The sequence below is a fragment of the Typopeltis vanoorti genome, chromosome 20 (genome assembly GCF_054136105.1).
Source record: "Typopeltis vanoorti isolate ZY-2024b chromosome 20, IOZ_Tvanoo_1.0, whole genome shotgun sequence".
Taxonomy (NCBI): Eukaryota; Metazoa; Arthropoda; class Arachnida; order Uropygi; family Thelyphonidae; genus Typopeltis; species Typopeltis vanoorti.
In genome coordinates this window covers 22,690,527-22,711,460 of record NC_143568.1, presented here as the reverse complement: position 1 = coordinate 22,711,460, position 20,934 = coordinate 22,690,527, and the positions used below count along the sequence as shown (strand labels likewise).

Sequence of the window (20,934 nt, the reverse complement as noted above, 5' to 3'; positions counted from 1 at the left end):
TTCCTCAGCCATAGCCAAGTTAGTCGGTCTTGGGTGTGGACAGTAGGGTTCCTCCCTCCCCCCCAGTTAATCCTGGGGGGTTTTCATCCTGCAAAGCAGGCAAACCAAGCCTTGAGAACTCAACACTACAGGACATAGGATACACCAGGGCGTAGGGCTAACCACCTTATCCTGTGAACAATTTGAAGTCCAATGATTAATAAACCCTCGACACCGCAAGGTAAAAGAGGGTATAAAGAAGATGAGATGAGATTTAAAAGCACATTACTACTTGATGTGCAAATATTTACTGACTTGTGCATTTTGTGCTTTTGGGACGGCCAGACAGCAACAAAACATTATGAGCAGAAATTATAGCCTACTCAAAGAGATTTAACATCTGCAGGTGTTAAACAAATAGACCTACATTCTAATACACAATTACAAAATATCCAAAAATTCCAGAAGCCAAACTTAAGAAATGTATGAGACGTGATCAAAAAGTACGATGAATGTAGCCGCAATGCTCGAGCTGTCAGTCATGTGATAAGTTTCATGTTGTCAGTCCACTCACTTAGGTGTAAATAAAGTTTTTGTGTACCTGCGCTTTGCATCAGTGTTGTGAAAATCGAAAGCAGTAATTGTGAACGAGTGACTTGAGATCCAAACTATCACAAAGGAGATGAATCTTGGTCGTACAGCTATGATCCTGGGATCAAGATTCAGAGATCACAATGGCTTCAGCCAACTCACCTTGGCTGAAGAATGCACACCAATCGGAATCCAATGTCAAAATCCTGTTGACTGTCTTTTTCAATCTGGAGAGAATTGTGCATGCAGAGTTTATAATTAGAAGCACTACAGTCAACTCTGAATAATATAAAATTGCAGAACAATATGCATCGAAAAAGACCACAGAAGTGAGTGAATGGTTTCATGCTGCATCACAACAATGCTCCTTGCTACACATCACTTCTTATTCAACAGTTCTTATTAGACAAAAAAAAATTACTGTCCATGCCTGCATACACCAGATTTAGCACCCTGTATCTTCTGGCTCTTTCCAAAGTTGAAATCAACAACGAAGAGGAAGTATTTTGCTTCAATACAAGACACTGAAGTGGCCACAACAATGCACCTAAAAGAACTAAAGAAAGAGAATTTCCAAATCAAGGAAATGAATTTAGATCTGTATTTAAGTTAATAAACTTTCTTGCATTCTAATATTCACTGTACTTTTGGATCATACCTCATATTTTTATATTTGTTGGACTTCTAACTTTAGGAACATACTAAAAGATGCAGAATTCAAAAAAAAAAACTTACTAAAGCAGGACTAGAAGTTTTAAAATCATTCAGATATAGTATTCAACAGTTTGGAATCATAAAAAACCAACCGCCTTGCAACCAAGTACTCCAAAATGGGCACCAGGATGTCACTGAAGATTCCGATGTGTTAGATCTTGAATGATGGCTATATCAAGAATAGAACCGCTCCATTCAAGATTTAACCAGAGAACAATATCAAGCAAAAGCACACTTGTACTCTTGGCAAAGCAAACATATGTGAAGATGCAGATATTAACTTTGCTTAAAAAAAGGAATTAAAATATAAAAGAATCTTAAATTAAAATGAAATCGAAGGAGGAAATAAATATTAAATTGTACTATGTTTAAGGTTATTGTCTAAAATAAATGGTATCTTAATTTGTCAAAAAATACCAATGTTAAACTATGCCATGTATAAAGTCATGTATCATTGTGCGAACGAAAGTTCAAAGGTTCCAGTTTGACCACCAAAGATGATGTAACGAGCGATGAGTAGGCATTCGTGGAAGGTACAAGAAATTTGCATTCCCCGAAAAGAGCAATGCACATACAGCAAAGAGGTGATGTCACTTGGTGACAGTAAATGGGAGAGCGTCGTAGACAAGTTTAGAGTGTGGAAAGAGGGCGCTATAATGGGGTTTAAAATGAATTCACATCATTGAGAGGAGGTCTTTTTGCTTTCTTTTACGTTTTTCTCCTGGTTCCTGTGGTGTTCCCCGGTCGCGTGTGCCCTCCCCGTGGGTCTCCTGCTCGAAGTTCCCGAGCAGATCAGCATGCCTGATATCCGACAAAACATGTGAAGACGGCAAAGTGGCAGCATGTTTCCTGTTGCTGAGCGACGCGAATCGAAGAAAATATAGCACGATATGACGGCAGTGTTCAAGTTTTAGACCATCGGTGTGGATCTAACTGATGAGAAAGCAGCAAAGGATTCCTTTGAAGGTAAATTGTGTTAGAAGCGGCGACACGAAAAGTTCGTAAGCCCAGAAGAAACAAGTGGCTAATTCAGGACAAGCACGTGACTCCCACGTGGCGGCAATCCATCATACAGAGGGACAATCTATGACAAAGAACAGACGGAAGGATCGAGAAATCATCTAACAAGGTGGTAATGTACAAATCTTCCCTTTTATGTGTTATCTATTGGTGACGAAGGTGTAAAATGGACAGAGTTTAGATTTTTTGAGACAATTTCCCGTGTTATGTTAATCGAATTGGACTGGTAGTCTACGTTCATAAGTTGTCTAGACCAAGTTTAATGTGTATGGGTCCTTAGTAGCAGTAATCTAGTTTAATAAGACGGAAGGATCGAGAAATCACCTAACAAGGTGGTAACGTACAAATCTTCCCTTTTATGTGTTATCTATTGGTGATGAAGGTGTAAAATGGGCAGAGTTTAGAAAAGGAGAGAGAGAGAGAGAGAGAGAGAGAGAGAGAGAGAGAGAGAGAGATTTTTTGAGACAATTTCCTGTGTTATGTTAATCGAATTGGACTGGTAGCCTACATTAAGTTGTCTAGACCAAGTTTAATGTGTATGGGTCCTTAGTAGCAGTAATCTAGTTTAATACCGACATCCATGTTTGTGATATAGATGAACATAAGATACTCATGAGTGTGTTTGAAAAGCTTGTCTGTTTGATTATTATTACCCTGCTTTACTTGTATTTAGTATTAACCTTGATTTGCTTGATTATGTGTCCTGATTAAATTGTAATGTTCTTAGATAAATAATTAAAATGTTTTCCCATGTATACCTGAGTTTGTCTGAGTAAGATATTGAATTTTACCACTCAGGAAAATATTGAACCTATGTTTAGAGGAAAAAAGGGGAATTTAAGATTGTCAAGGCCATGACTGTATACTGAGACTCAATCTGCCTAATTACTTAATCTACATAAGATATTACATGAATTCTGGGAAAGTTTCTTCAGATAAGAATTTCTATCCTAGAGTTCTGACTGGCGCAGCATAAACAAATAAATTTCGTCAGAGCTCGAAGAGAGAAACAGCCCCAGAAAGTCAGGTTAGAAGCCAGATCTCAGTAGGCACCAGAACAATAGAGGTAAAATATTTAAGAAAACAACGACGTAACATTTGCTTCATCATTAACTGGGTATTCTTACTAAAACCTTGGTGCAGCAACTGCATGAGCAATGAACAAGGTGAACAGTTCCACCAAAACATATACAGTAATGGAGTGATGATACCAGGAAAATGGAGTGTTAATAAGAAGGGTGCTAACATTGGTTTCTTCAAAGGAAAAAAAAAAAAAAAAAGAGAGAGAAAGCACATGAATATTTATAAGCATTTTTAAATGTGTATTTTTAATACAGTAGATGCTGCTTATTGTGATCACTTTGGGACAGTCGCTTTTCGATAACAATAATCGGCTGATAAATTTATGCAAAATATTACCATGCTCTGGTGACGAAGGTGCAAATTTAAACAACTGAAATAAGTTAAGCAATTTATTGTTATGAACATTATGTAATTTAATTTATTGTTATAAACAACATAAAATGTATTTTAAAAACTTATCTAGTGTTGTCGTATCTTTGAATATAGTAGCTCATGAATAAATTGCTCATATTCATAATGCCTTTTGAAGTTTGTCAGTCTATGCTGCAACACCGCAATAAAGTATTCATAGAGCTTCTTGCATCTGGACATTGGTTGAAAGAGCTTCTAAAATTTGTTCTTCTATACTTGTATTAGGTTCGCTTTCTTCTATTAGTTTAAAGTTTTCATCAGAAGCAGCATAACATATTTCCAACACTGTCATGTAGCCACCACTTTAATGTTGTTATCAATATCCAACCAATTTTCAAATTCTTCTTTTGATATACAATCTGAGGTTTTATCAAAAATTTCATTTGTAAGATATTCAAATTCTTCGGAAGGAGTTTCAGAGTTTGTCTTAAAAAATCCACTTTTCAATATCCAATGAAAAATCCAATTTTCAATAGTCTTTTCTGAGACTTGCTTTCATGACATTGCTACCAAATGCATTGCATCAAGAAGAGAAATCTTTTTTACAACTGCATTTGCATCAGATTGGTCTTTTATACAATCAAGTTCAGCTATAATTCTCGCACGAACTTTCCTGCGATAATAAGCATAACAACGACATCGTGTTCGAAGGCAAAAAAATTACTTTGATGTTCTTGAACAATAAATTGTTTGTGTGTGTGCAGTGCAGTTGTCTACCAACAAGGCAATTTTTCGCTTTAATTTAAGATCCCACTTAGATTTCACAATTGTTGAAAATGTCATCAGTCATCCAAGCATTTGCAGTAATGAAATGAATAATAGTCAACAGGGAAACTTTTGACACCTTTAAAACACTGAGGATTTTTACTTTTTCAAATCACTAGGAGCTCTCATTTCTCACCTTTCATATTAGCACAACAAAGAACTGTCACTCGCTCTTTTGAAGATTTAAATCTTTTAGTACTTTCGTTTTCAAACAAATAAGTATGCTCAGGCATTGCATTAAAATAGAGTCCTGTTTTGTCTGCATTGTAAATATCCTCAGGAGAATATTCAGCAATAATTTTTGGCCACTCGGTTTTAATCCATGCATCAGCTGATAAAAAATCAGCACTTTTTTCTTCACTATGAATACGCACAATATTCTCTCGCTTTTTCCACCTGTCAAACCATCCATCAGTTGCGGTGAAATTTTCTTTGCCTATTGTTTTTGCAAGTTCTGCTTTTTGACGCATCAAAGGCCCATTAATCAAAGCATTCTTTTTCACGAACATTACTAAACCAAATTTTTAATGCTGATTCAACTTAAAGTATCCTTACCAGATCAGGCTCTCTTCCGATCCATATTCTCATTAGTAAGAGCTGAAGTTTCAATGTCTGATCAGTTTTTTAAGATCTTACACAAGAATGGTTGTGAAATTTTTAAATATACAGCCACACTACGCTGACTCATTTTGGGCAAATTATCATAGCACTCCAAAATTCTTTGCTTTTCTTGAAAAGATAAATCTACATTTTTCACTTGCTTCTGCCATAATGCAAGGGCTGCTTTAACGACTACTTAAAGTTAAATTCACTTACTGAAAGAGAGCACAAAAATAAACTTGAAAAATCTCAATTAGACTGTATTTATAACCCCCCTGCATTTGCCCAGTTTGCCCAGAAGATTTAAGATTTATGGAAGTATAAAATTAAAGGAAGATTAACACAAAAAAAAAAAAAAAGTCAGATTCAACAAATAATTTTTGTCAAATTCTCTCCTGATTAACCCTCATTTCTTAGAATTCTGAGATGAAAAAGGCTAAACAGTCGAGTATTTTGATAACAATAACCAGAACTTTGATTATAATAGACGGATTATTTTTAATTCATTTTAAATGGTGTGTTTTCGGACCAACTGATTTTAATAACAATAGCCGATTGATAATATTATCTGCGATCACAAATAAGTGAATTCTACTGTATATTACTTAATGAAAATTTAAAGCAAGTACTTGTACAAAATCTCAAACAGGTGTCATGGATATTGTAATATACATTAAACAGGTTAAGTGGAAATGGGCTGGCCATATTGCCAGATGCAGTGACGAGAGATGGACTAGAAAAACAACAGAGTGGAGATCAATGGATGGAGCAAGACAAAGAGGAAGACCGAGAAGAAGGTGGAGGGATGAACTGGAACAAATTGCAGGAGTGAAATGGATGGGAGAGGCAGAAAACCGAGTGATCTGGAAAATCATGGGGGAGACCTTCGTCCAGCAGCAGACAGAACCAAAAGGTTGAAGAAGAAGAAGAAAGAATATTTGTTTTGTATTTTTTATATTCATTTTACAAAGTGTTTTTCTCACTGAATTTTTTTTTCCCTTCATTGAACAATCCTTAAACAAGTTTATGTTTTATAAATCACTTAAGGAATTGAACAACGTAGATACGAATATAAATGAAATCACACTTTAATAAATATTTCCGATATTTCGATAACGTCACATTGCCATCTTCAAAAGGAACTTACAAAAAAAAGGCACATGCACGTAGGCCCTACAACACAGTAACTGAGAATGAAGAGATGAAGCTATTGTTCTCCTAAAAGTCCTGATGGTGTCCTCTAGCAGTCTAAGTAGGTGTTCTTGGCCGTTGGGCTGAAGGTCTGCTGATGTAAACCTCCCAAATTTGGGGCAATCACATACAACCAAATTTGTGGAGGTTTGGAGAGTTTCTTAGGGCTGAGGCTGATTCCATAAATAGTCTTTCGAATTTGTATTTGCCAAGGTGTATTACTGTAGCTTTCTTCCACTGTATTCTGTGGCGTGTATCCAGAGCATGGTCTGCAAGACCAGAATGGCTGTACTTGTGAAAAAGGATGTAGTCCTTGTGTTCTGAAATTCTGATATTCGCTGTCCTGCCTGTTTGGCCAAAGTAAGACAGTTTATAGCTGCAAGGGACCTGGTATACACCAGGTAGGTCTAGGGGAAGTGGTTGGTCTTTAGTGGAGCAGATATGGAATGCCAATTTTCTGTATGGTCTGTAACAGGAGGTCATGTAATTTTGGTAATTCTTTCCGAGGTGCCTCAGATGTAGGGAATGGTGATGGATTTAGAATAATCCTTGTTGTGGAGTGGGGGAGGGGGTTGTAGGTTTCAATATTTTTTGGATTTTTTTGGGAGGGTAGCCATTGGCTGAGAAAGTGTTGAGGATGTGATTTAGTTCAGTGTTTAAGGCCGTGTCATTAGAACAGATAAGTTCATCCCTGTTGTATAGTGTTTTCACCACTCTATATTGTTGTGAGGGGGGGGGATTTTTGGTGAATGTACCTGCCTGTATGGGTGGGTTTTCTATAAACTGAGAAAACCAAGGTCCATCAGGCTGGCAGATGACTAGTGTGTCTAGGAAAGGGAGGCTGTTGTTTTCCTCTTTTTCCAGGGTGAACTTGAATCCGGGGTGTTGATTGTTTAAGTGTGTTAAGAAGGAGAGGAGTGTATCAGAGCCATGTGGCCAAATAGCGAGCACATCATCAATGTCGCGAAGCCATACGGTTGGTTTTTGTGGGGCAGAGTTTAAGGCTTTCTCTTCAAACGTCTCCATATAAAAGTTAGCCAACGGTGGGGAGAGTAGAGAACCCATGGCTGTCTCCTCTATTTGTTTGTAGAATTTTCCTTGCCAAACAAAATAGCCTGAGTTCATTGTGAACTGAAATAGGGCTGTGAAATCGGAAATTTAGCTTGGATTAGCTCTAAGCATTCTTTGAGTGGGACATTTGTGAATAGGGAGGAGACATCAAACCTGACCATCACTTCAGTGTGTTTGAATGTAAGGTTTTCTATGCTGGCTTTGAAGTGGGCTGAGTTTGTGTGATGATGTGTTGCCAATGGCTACCCCCCCCCCCAAAAAAATACAAAAAATATTGAAACCTACACCTCGGAAAAAATGACGAAAATCTTAAAACCACTTCCCCTAGACCTACCTGGTGTATACCAGGTCCTTTGCAGCTGTAAACTGTCTTACTTTGGCCAAACAGGAAGGACAGCAAATATCAGAATTTCGGAACACAAGGACGAAATCCATTTTCACAAGTACAGCCATTCTGATCTTGCAGACCATGCTCTGGATACACGCCACAGAATACGGTGGAAGAAAGCTACAGTAATACACCGTAGCAAATACAAATTCGAAAGACTATTTATGGAATCAGCCTCAGCTCTAAAGAAACTCTCCAAACCTCAACAAATTTGCTTGCATGCAACTGCCCCAAATTTGGGAGGCTTACATCAGCAGACCTTCAGCCCAACGGCCAAGAACACCTACTTAGCCCGCTAGAGGACACCATCAGGACTTTTAGGAGAACAATAGCTTCATCTCTTCATTCTCAGTTACTGTGTTGTAGTGCCTACGTGCACGTGCCTTTTTTTGTAAGTTCCTTTTGAAGATAGCAATGTGACGTTGCCAAAATATCGGAAATAAAGTTATTGTATAGAGACTAGTAGTTAACACATCATAAAAATAACACATTATACCCCCCCCAACAAAAAAAAATGAATTATTTGAAAATTAAAATTTATTTTAGCTTGTTAAAAACTATAGTAACAAATAATTTTCTTTACTGATCTATCTTAGGATTACAGCAAAAACCAACATGGTCTCTACTAACACTAAAAACATGAAAATATTAATTATTTTTATTATTATTATTCAGAGAGACCTCCAGGGAGTCAGACTCATCGAAGGAGGCCACATGCTACACACACCAGCTATCATACTTGTTCTCAAATTTGTCCACACTGCTTGTCAGTAACAGCTTATGGGTCCTGGCACCCTGATGCAATTTCAACTTGAGCATGCTTTTTTTTTTAATATAGTTAAAATTCAAAGGTTAAAAACGCAAAACACATATTTTTATGTAAAATTGTGTACTTAGAAAAATGTATATTGGCCACACAGCAAAAATCTCAAAATATACAAAAATGCACATAGACTAGAATTACAGATGCATAAGTTGCCGATTACTGGCTATGAGCTAATTATAACTAGAGATGTACGAGGGCTGTTCAATAAGTAATAAGACTAATTTTACTGTCGTGAAACCACTCATCACAATATTAATTTCTGTGGAATAAAGAAATGTTGCTGTCTGTATTAACAAAAGAGGTTGATAGATAGCGTATGTGGCGAACATGACTAAAAGCAAGCTTATTTCGGCGTCCCTATGAGCCGCGACTAGTCGTTGAAATGGAAGCATTCTTGGAACAGCAGTATGCGATTAAATTTTGTGCGCGTTTGCAAAAATCAGCATCGGACACTATTAACATGATATGCGAAGCTTTCCACGATGAAGCAATGTCGAGGGCAAGTGTTTTTCGCTGGCATAAAACTTTTAAGGAAGGAAGGCAAAATGTGGAAGATCTTGAACATGAGGGAAGACCTTCAATGTCCATCACAGAGACAATGATCAACACAGCAGCGATTATCATCAAGGAGGATCGCAGAATTACAGTATGCCAGCTGCATGTTGTCTTGAATATTTCTGTGGGAAATGTTCACTCAATCATGGCTGAACATTTGGGACTGAAACGTGTTTGCGCCCGATGGATTCCCAAACTCTTGACACCGGAGCAAATGCAGCATCGAGCGGATGTGTGCACAGAATGGAAAGAAAGACTGGAACAAGAAGGCGACAACTTCTTAAAACGCATCATTACAGCAGATGAAGCTTGGTTGTATCACTATGACCCTACAATGAAACAACAAAGCAGTGAATGGAAGCACCCGTCTTCGCCTACCCCCAAGAAAGCAAAAACTGTAAAATCGGCTGGTAAAGTTATGACCATAATGTTTTTTTGACTACGAAGGCATTATTTACCAACATGCTGTAGAACCCGGGAATACTGTAAACGGCTCATACTATGCGGATGTTTTACGGACAATGGTACAGCACGTCAAAAGGAAGTGTCCATTGCTGAAGAATGGCTTCTTACTTCACCACGATAATGCAAGGCCACATATTGCTGGTGGTGTAGTGGATGTTTTGCAGAAGAACAACATAGATATCCTACCACACCCTCCATACAGTCCTGATCTCGCACCGTGTGATTTCTGGCTGTTTCCTCAGCTCAAGAAACCACTAAGAGGCCGCCATTTCGTAAGCAACAAAGCATGTGTAAATGCTGCGGAGGCGGTTTTGAAAGAACTCTCAAAAAACGGACTTTCACATGTGTTTAAGAAGTGGACGCAACGTTGGGACAAATGCATTGCGTCTCACGGTAGTTACTTCGAAAAAGACCATGTAAATAAAAACGATTAAAGGTAATCTGTTTTCTGTATAAATATAATCTTATAACTTATTGAACAGCCTCCATACAAACTAGAACAACTGCACAATGTCAAGAATCATTTAATTTTTAATGGAAAAAGAAATGTATGAAAAAAATTAAATGATTTAAAAGTTTACTTTTCTTGAATACAATTCACTGTGTGTTTAGCAAACAACAATTCAAGAATTTACAAATAGCATATAAGGTCTGTTCCACAAAAAAAAAAAAAAACCACAAATGTCACTTCGTAATAGAGGTGAAGCCGAGTACAGATTCTTGCAATCGCTACACTAAACCACAGAAAATGCTGCATGCACTATGTCTATATATAATGTATGTGATGTGCACACCTCACATCCGAACTGGCAAATGTGCGCTTCATGTAAAAAAGGAAGTCGGTAGTGTTAGGCACATCCTAACACTACCGAAGTAATAATCTCAGCAGCCAATGAATTCAAAAGCAACAAACAACAAAAAGACCATAAACTTTCAGAGGAAACCTTACAACTATAAAAAAGAGATGAAATATGAAACAGGACAAAAACTTAATTTTTAAAATAGAATATGCAGAACTATGCAAAACAATAAGGAAAAAGATGAGAAATGAAATAAGATCTTGTAACACTAAAAAAAATAAAGAAACAATTGAAAACAATAAAAATATGAAAATACTAAGAAAACGTTTATCAGTTGGCAAAAGTCAAATAACTGCAATAAAAGATAAGAATGGAACTACAATAAGGAACCAAGAACAAATCCTAAGCAGGCTAGAAGTATTTTATAAAGAACGCCATAGTGATCCTTCAATAAATAAATCAAATATAAATAACTCTTCTCCGTCGCATATGGAATTCATCCTCCCATTCACTTCAGATGAAATAAAACAAGCATTAAAACAAATGAAAAATGGAAAATGTCCTGGTGAAGACCTAATTCACACAGAATTAATTAAATAGGGAGGAAACAATATAATTCACCATGTCACAAACTTACTAAATCTATGCCTAGAAGAGGGGAAGATACCACAAAATTGGAAAAATGCTACTCTGATACTGTTATTTAAAAAATGGGACAAAGAAGAAGTAAAGAACTATAGACCAATTAGTATTCTCTCTAATCTGTACAAAATTCTCACAAAAGTAATAACAAACAGGTTAACACCTCTTCTAGACTCAAATCAACCAGTAGAACAATCAGGATTTCGTACAGTCTTTAACACAAATGATCATATTCATGCAGTAAAACAAATAATAGAAAAAGCAGAAGAAAATCAATTGCCTCTCTGTTTAGCCTTCATTGATTATGAAAAAGCATTTGATTCCAGCAAAACTAATGCAATATTCAAAAGCACTCCAGAATCAGGGAGTTCCTGGAGAATATATGGACCTCCTCCAGGCAATATACCTCATTGCAACAGCAACAATCCAACTTCACACGAGTAGCAATAAAATATCAATTGAAAAAGGTGTCTGACAAGGAGACTCTCTATCACCCAAAATCTTTACAGCAGTCCTTCAAGAAATATTTAATAATATAAACTGGACAAACCTTGGTATAAAAATTAATAACAGAAACTTAACACACCTAAGATATGCAGATGATATAATTTTTGCAAACATTCCAGAAAACCTTAATATAATGATAGAAGACCTATATCATGAAAGCAGAAAAGTCGGTCTAAAGATAAACAGAGAAAAACTAAAATCATGTTTAATCATTTTGTAACATCAAAAAACATAATAATAGACAACAATTTCTTGGAAAGAATCTCTTCATGTACATACTTAGGTTATCTCAATTGATCTAAACTGTAGACTCCAAAAGGGAATAAATAGGAGCGTTCAACTTGCCTGGAGTGCATTCAGAAAATTGAAAAGCATTTTTCAAAACAATGATGTCCCACTCTGTTTAAAAAGGAAGACATTTAACCAGTGTATACTTCCAGTAGTCATCTCATATGGTTGTGAAACTTGGCCGCCAACAAAAGCACTGACAAATAAATTAACAACAACTCAAAGAAAAATGGAGAGGTTGATGCTAGGCATCACATTAAAAGATAAGCGAAACACCTGGATAAAAAGTCAGACTTGAATCACTAACATCATTCTTCACCACAAGCGACTAAAATGGAAATGAGCCGAACATCTATCCAGAAGAGAAGATGAGCGATGGACCACCATACTAACGAACTAGATTCCTAAAGAAGGGAAATGAGGCTGAGGATGTACTAAAAGAAGGTGGAGTATTGTATTGAATTTTGTTGGGGAAAATTTGTCAACCATTGCCAAGAATGGAGAAAGGTAGAAAGAACTGGGGAGGTTTTCGTCCAGCAGTGGACAGAAAATGGCTGAAATGAAGAAAAAGATTTATAGCTTATCCACATTTGATAAATGCTGATGTTAAAATGTAATAAAAAAATAACTTACACTGGATTTAATAGGTCATAATAAATATTTAAATCTACTAGTTTCATCACATATGCTATTTTTAATCTTTGTGTAACAGTTCCCACATATTCAGCTTTTAGTTATGTAATGGTTCATATTTACCACTCATCATATATCTATTTGTTCCTCCTAACCCAGAAGTTCATCCTCACTAGCACATGTGGCAAAAGGTTTAAATATCTATTACGACCTATTAAACCTAGCGTTAGTTATTTTTGTTACATTTCTTTTTGGTCGATAAAATCAACATACTCATCAATATTAAAATGTGTTTTTATTTTATTTTTTCTACTCACTTCAGTGCCACTTGAAGAAGGTGCTTGCACACACAACATCCAATGGCAATCTATTCCAGTTGCACACCACTCAGTGAGAGAAAAAAATCTAGATCTCATCCCCTTCTTAGTGGTTTTTATTCACATTTCCAAGGATGCCCTCTTGTCCTTTCCCCTCTCCAAAAAATGATAAATTCCATCAAATGAAACCATGTGTGACCCTTTCAGAAGTTTTTAAGTCTCGATCATATCGCCTCCCTCTTTCTCCTGTTTGATGGCATCTGCAGTCTTTAATTTCTTAATCTGTCATCATAATCAGTATTCCACAATCCTGATATCATTTTTAATACTCTACTTTGCACTCGCTTTCTCTCCACTGTATCAGAATTACGATGGAAACCAGGAGACCAGACCTGTGCACAGTAGTTCAGGTGAGATCTTATGAAGGCCTTGTAAAGAGCAAAATGACATCCTTATCTTTACATGTGAAAGTTTGTTTCAGCATTGCAATTATCTTTTGAGTTGTATTTGCAATCTTTGCTACATAGCCTCTGAACTTCAACTTTCGCTCTACTAACACTCCAAGATCCCTAGCCAGATCAGTTTCTTATATCATAATCACACCAATATAATATGACATTGGATATCTAATCATTCCAAAGTGTATAATTTTGCATTTACTGACATTGAACTGACATCCATTTTTCCCATACCCACAATTCCAGTCTATTCAAATCATTCTTCAAATACTTCATATCAGCCACATTCCAGATTATATCTTCGCATCATCAGCAAATAACCCTGTATGTCAATAATGTACAGACTGAATAACAGTGGACCAAGGACTGATCTTTATGTTACACCACTGGTTATCTTAAATCTCACAGATTCACATCCCTGTATACCACTTTTTAATATCTGTCAGTCAGCCGTTCTCTTATCTACACCAGTATTTTATAATCCAAATCCATATTCTTTAATTTATGCAACAGTCTTCGATGCTGTATTCTTTCACCTCAGCAAAATCCAAAAGTATAATGGTGTATCTCTTCGAGTGGTCAAGCTCAATGGTAACATTATTATTATAGAATGGAAGCAAGTTGCTAAAACATGACCTTCCCTTAGTAAACTCATGTTGTTCATTGCAAAGTAGAGATTCTGTGTCAACCCATTTCTGAATGAGAGCTCTAAAAAACTTTTCCAAAATCTTCACCACCACTGCTGAGATACTGATTGATCGATAGTTGAATACATTGGTGGAATAACCATACATTCTTTCCACTCCTGCAGAATCTTCCCTGTTCTGAGACTCAAATTACATAGTCTGGTTGAAGGAATAGCCAGTTCACCCATGCTAATATATCCAATCAGCCCCTATTGCTGAATTCTTATCAGTTCTAACACCACCACCACCACCTCATACACCTGAGTTTCTTCATCTAGTGAAGAGGTAGCAGTGAACTCAATGTTACATATACCAGTTAACAGCTTTTAGCCAAATGGGCACTAATTAGTTGAACAACCTCTTCTGCATCTGTCAGCCTCACACCATCATCATTCAGTAGAGTTATTCTTTCATATATATTCTTTCTTTTACTTGCAGCATATCGAGAAAATTCTTGGGGATTAAAGCTTGCAGAGCCAGTTTCTTTTCATACTCATACTTAGCTCTCCTTACAACAGTTGTGATTCTTCTGTCCTGCTGCTTATAATTTTCATAACAGACATCATCTTAATGCATGCAGTATTCCTTCTGCATCATCCTTTTCTTACAAATCTCTTGCTTAATAAGATTACACATACATTTGACTCCTACCCTATTTATTCTTCGAACTGTTAGGACACATTCTGATATTGCATGAGAAGCATTTAAGTATTTTTTAAATGCTTCTCATGCACTGTCAATATTCTTCCATCCAGCAACTGATACCATTGCACTTAACTCAGTATACCCCTCACAATTGATGATAATTTCCTGCTTTGTAGTTCAGCATGTAATCTTTCTGAATGGAACATTCATAAACTTAGCGACTTCCCAAGTGAGTACCACATGATCACTGTCACCAACTGGAGGCAGAATAGTTATGTATTTTAATGAAACAGCCTCTGACACTATAATCAAATCTAACACTCTTTGACCTCAAGTTCCTTCTGTCACATGCTGCTTAAGAATGTCATCTCGCAACAACTCGAGAAATTCAGTTTCCTTTTTCTTGTGTAATTTTACTGCTACCCAATCAATGTATGGATAATTAAAGTCTCCCATTATGATTACTCTTTTAGCACCCATTGTCTTTATTTGGCGATGCATTTCTTCATTACTAGAAACTGATCCATAGGTCTGTAACAACATCCCACTGTTTTTGATCTTGTTAGATTCCACTTCACACTCATTGCCACATGAAATATTGTTAGTAGTACTACAATCATAGGTATCAACTCTAACTGGATTCAAGTCATCCGATATCGTTAGCAGCATGCCCCCCCTCTCCTCCTCTCCAGTCTATCCTTACTAAAAATACTGTAATCTTTACACTCGATAATAGTTAATATGTCTGATTCTGATAGTCCAACATATTGACCAAGGTAACAAATTCTACCCCTTTTGTTTCTGATGCTCCTGGCATTGGTGTACAAATATAAGCTACCTGCATGTTCTTTTGTATACTACTGTCTGTAGTCTGCATGACATAGTTGGACAAATTGCAGATGCCTGTTCTTCTCTAGTTCTTATATGTGCAGACATCTTTGCACACATTTGTGGGGTCCAAACCAGATAAACACAAAGTCAAAATCATTCTCTCCTCAATCATTTCCATGATAATTCCCATTCCTGTCATTAACACAATTGCATAACACTGTCACTCTTACACACAGATTCTCATGATTCCTCCATCAGAATTCAGTTTCCCTTAATCTTTGTGTTAGGTCTCATTTCAATTAATAATTTTTCAACACACCTGATACCAAACACATTCGAGTGTAAGCTGTCCCTCTTATACAAATCCAATCTTCCCTCAAACTAACTCTACACATCCAAAAACTCACATCCATTCCTTCTACACAGCCCACGCATCAAATCGTTTGTCATCACAGTCCTTCTTGATTCATTTTTGTCATATTGAGATAATATACTTATGATTTTCACTTTCTCACTCTTGCTTCTTCCAACAACCTACTACAATTACAATCACCTTTACTTTTCTTTTCTGATTTTCAATTGCATGTGCTATGTTTTTAATTATAAAATATTTTTTTTCTTTGGAAACACTACATTTGAGGCTCAAAACTACCCCCAGGAAAAATTACAATCCTAATACAAAATGACAATGATGAAATGATAAATATGACTTGATACAAACCATCTTTCTTGCATAAGCTATATTAATAAATAAAAGGCAAAGTTAAAAACACATTGATTCACTTTTTTTTTTTTTTTTTTTTTTACAATCAATTCATTGTCATCTTAAGAGCATGATGAATTACTGATATACAGACAGTGTACCCAATAGACAAGTGAATTATAAAATAAGATTACTAATATTATAAAAGTTAACAGAGATTAATTCTTATAACAAAAGTGTTATAAGAATTAATATGATCTTTTATAGAAATATTTATAACATAAGGGCCACATTTTCTCTCTCTCTCATTTTTACTTTAATATGCAAAATCCACCCACCGAAGACTTATCCTACCTATCATAATGTTCAATAACATTGAACATTATGAAAGGTGGGCCCAGTGTGAGATGCCACCATCTTGCTAAAGATGGTGGCATCTCACACTGGGCGATAAAATTCGTTTATAACCTAAATACCATTCAATGCCACACAGATGCTTGTGAATGTCTCTAATAATCATAGAAATGTTTTAGCTTTTAAAATATAATTATAAAAGAGGTTTTACATTGTAAAATATGCTTTTCATTTTACTGATTTGTCTCTTATATTAGCAAAAAATCACCAGTGATACCATCCATGCTATTCATATGTAAACACATACCTTGTAATATACGATATCATCAACCTTAGCTTTTGAGAGACCAAAGGATGAATCTACTAACTTTTTATAAATGCTATTTTTTTCTGGACTGGAAATCTATAACAAATAAGTTGAAAAAAATAAATAAATAAATAAATATATATAACACATATGTATACTAATATTGTTAAGTTCTGAATGAAACTGAAATTTAATACATTTTATGTTTCCTTCGGACTTAACATGCATTAACGTTTCCGGGGCCAATATTAATATATCACATGAATAAAGCTAATTGTAATTTATCAGCAACACTAATAATTTGAGAAAATACTTATCTGTATATCGTGTTGTAAATAATTATTGTAAATTTTCTCATTTTTAAGCTATGTTAACTTTGTGTAAATTCTTGTGTATTGCTGGGAGAAAGATAATCGGATTAGATACTGATGGCCAGAAGCTAAACACATGCACCAAGTAGGACGTGCACGCAGGTCCCCCCATAAAGTATGCTAGGGGAGAGTGTGGCGCTAGGAGAAGTAAGGTGTCATGGTCAAAGGGAGAGAGAATGATGACATAGAAAGGAAGCATCAGGTGCAGGATTTAAAAAGGCATTGCGAATCCGGCTCGAGGCCCTTTTTTTCTTTGCCCTGCATTGGAGAGGTCTTCGAGGTAGAGGTCCTTCAGAGGTCATTGGAGCACGCTAAAGTGTCTATGGGCAGTTCGCCGGTCAACAAATAGCCCAGTGGAGCGGAGTTCCCGATTTCCATGGAGATTGCTAAGCCATGCCTAGCCAGACGACCAGAGAGCGGCGAGCACTTACCTTCTTCGGCCTATCAGTAGAATAATGCAGATAAAGTCAACTGAAGGGGGGACCAAGAATCGGAAGATCTGTCGAGATGTATGTGAAGGTCAATTAGTTCCCCTGCCTTTGGTAATGTAGTGATTTGTAAAGTAATTGTGTTAAAGAAGAAAATCTGTTTGTAAAAGGGACATTAGATTTTGAAAGCAACGATTAATGAAAGGACTTTAGAGATTGTGTTTAAGAAAGTAGTGGAACTATAAGTTTTGAATGGAGGAATAGTGCAAAGGCACGTAGAGCAAAATTTTGTTATTTATGAGTGAATAACCTTTAGCACTGTAGTGTATAAAATGCATGATTGACCTTAGATAGAATTTCCTATGTGAATTGATGTCTTTACATGTTATGGGAGAATTAAAAAAGTTGGATAATTATACTCATTCCTTAAAGTTAGTGCAATTATATGTCAGTATTTGTTCGTGAAGTGTAAATTGTCTGATTTGTGATTAAATGTTTTCTAAGTTTAATTGATGACTTGCCCAATTCCTTTTCTATTGCACCGCTCATTAAATTCGAACCAAGGCAGGAGGTGAATTACAAGGGAGGCTACGACTGTGAATTAAGTTTTAGTTGTTTGATAAAGTTTAGAATTTATCAAAAGTGTTTAAGAAAATTAAGACAGTGTGCTAAACTGAGTTCTGGTTCCTTGATTTTGCACTGTTCAATAATCTAGGATTCAGGATGGTGCAGTATAATAGAAATTTTCCCTGAATCCGAAAGAGGAATCAGCGCCAGTATTGAAACAAAGGAATTGGCGTTGTCCAACGGCAATCCCTTTGTCTTCTATCCACGTATACTACTCTTAAGAATGGTTAACAGCCCAGATTGAATATTGAGACTACTTAAGAATTTAGGTATGTCAACTTGATGAACCGAGCAAGGTATTTTATTGAAGTTAGGATAAGGAATTTATACGAGGGAATAAGTCAGGAAAATATCATTATAAAAACGACATATACATACATATAGAGTAAAAGAGAAGAAAGATATTACAATATTATATCTTTTTCTTAATGATGATAAAAGAAATGTAACAGTTATCAGTCTTAGAACAGACGAAGTAATTGAAAAATAAGTTTTACTAGAGGGAATTAAGGTGTCCTGAAGTAGCCAAAGCAACTATAATTATGAATCCAGTATATCATGTCTGGTGTTTGCCCTTGTTTGTCTGCAGGATGGAAAACCCTGTCACCTCCATACAAGTTTTATCTGAAAAATATTCATTCTTGAATGATGAGGAGATGCTAAGAATATTTGTCATGTGGAAATGGAAAAGGGGGGGGGCTGCAGTGCCCAAAGTTGGAAAGGACAGAGTTTGAATCCTGATTGTAATAAAGGAGAGTCTACTCCTTTTAACATATTTCTGGCTATTGGTGTTTGTATGTATGGGGTTTCAGCAACACTCTTGAACATAAGAAGAGTTTTTAATTAACATCTCTATGTTATACACATATAGTATAACTAATATTATCTAAACATACATTTTACATGGATATTCTCATGACAACACTGCATGTATAATATAGCCATATTCTTTGACTTATTTATATATACTTTCTGATAATTAAGCCAGTAATAATAAAACATACTCTTTGTTAATAGACACTTTGCCTTTTTAATAGTCTTATCTCTTTTAACATCTACACTCCTGTCTTTAGGATCATATCAATAAATAAAGGTAATAAATTTGCTATCTTAAAATAATGGCATTAATTGGACAAATTATAAAACATGAATATCATTAGATTTATATAATTTATATTTGTACAAAATCATACTAATAACTTGGACAAATTAGTTGCCATACATATGAATACTACATAAAATTTCAGTACACAACAATGGCTTATGAGTCAACTTTCAACACTTTTCATTGTACTTTCTTCAACAAAGCAACCTAAGAGTGAGCTTTTCTCAGCATATCTCTTAGGCATGGTTTCCATCTTAGTTGTATTGTTTCTGCAATATAATTCAACTACTTCTGACCTCACTGCTACACAACTCATAAACACAACTATGACTATATGGGTGTTTTCACATACACACAACTAACAGAAAAGTGTGGGCATGAGCCTTGAGTATCCTATGCTGTTGCTTTTTTATTCCCCACCTTTTTTTTTTTTTTTTTAAATAGAGGGCTTTGGTAATAATTTCATCACTGCTCATTTTATTTTTGGCAGAACCTCAGTCATAAGCAGTAACGCATGCGGCTGGGTTCTAACGTCTAACAAGTATTTTCGATACAGCTACTTCATTCTTGTGTAGAGGCTTAAGTGCTGTGAGGACATTATGTTGGAGGTTTAATGGATTTTTTACAACACTCAAAAAGAATTAAAATAGAATTTAATACTTCCTATATTTCGTCCTAGTCACTAGGACATCTACGGGGATTACAAAGATAATTAATGTAACATGCACACAAAAACTTACAATACTAAGCCCAACCACGTGGGTGACAATAAAGTCCTATCTAGGTGGAGCGCCCTCTAAGGGCAGTTGTAGGTGGCCTGGAATGTAAGGCGGGACCTCTGGTGATGACCGTTTCCCAAATCTTCGGAAGCTTAATACAACCGTATTTGTTAAGATTTGGTTGGTTTTTGAGAGCTGCTGCTGCTTCTAAGAAAAGTCTCTCTTTCTTGAATTTGCTGTGGTGGAGCATGGTGGTTTTCTTCCATGATACTCTGTGGGTAGTGTCCAAAACATGGTCAGCCAAGCCTGAATGGCCATAGTTGTGTTTTAGAAGCAGCAGCAGCTCTCAAAAACCAACCAAATCTTAACAAATACGGTTGTATTAAGCTTCCGAAGATTTGGGAAACGGTCATCACCAGAGGTCCCACCTTACATTCCAGGCCACCTACAACTGCCCTTAGAGGGCGCTCCACCTAGATAGGACTTTATTGTCACCCACGTGGTTGGGCTTAGTATTGTAAGTTTTTGTGTGCATGTTACATTAATTGTCTTTGTAATCCCCGTAGATGTCCTAGTGACTAGGACGAAATATAGGAAGTATTAAATTCTATTTTAATTCTTTTTGAGTGTTGTAAAAAATCCATTAAACCTCCAACATAACAGCTACTTCAGTTTCATCTGAAAAACTGAATGATGAAGGAATGCTAAGAATCTAATGGTTGGCAAATGGCATGATAACAGTTACAGAAAGAATTTCAACACTGCTTTGGTAGAAGCAATCTAATACAGCAGTAACAACAGATCATAGTGAATTTGGTCATTATACAGCTGTTAATTTCATAGCATGCAGTGCA

General features: G+C 36.1%; 1 protein-coding gene across 1 annotated transcript in view; it reads right to left on the bottom strand.

Moving 5' to 3' along the window:
- Nucleotides 1-20,934, bottom strand: part of LOC150095280 (DNA primase large subunit-like) — a 235,407-nt gene that overhangs the window by 149,154 nt on the left and 65,319 nt on the right. The window contains exon 6 of the mRNA XM_090410636.1: nt 16,831-16,926. Coding sequence (XP_090266762.1) covers nt 16,831-16,926 — 96 coding nt within the window. The remainder of the gene's footprint in view (nt 1-16,830; nt 16,927-20,934) is intronic.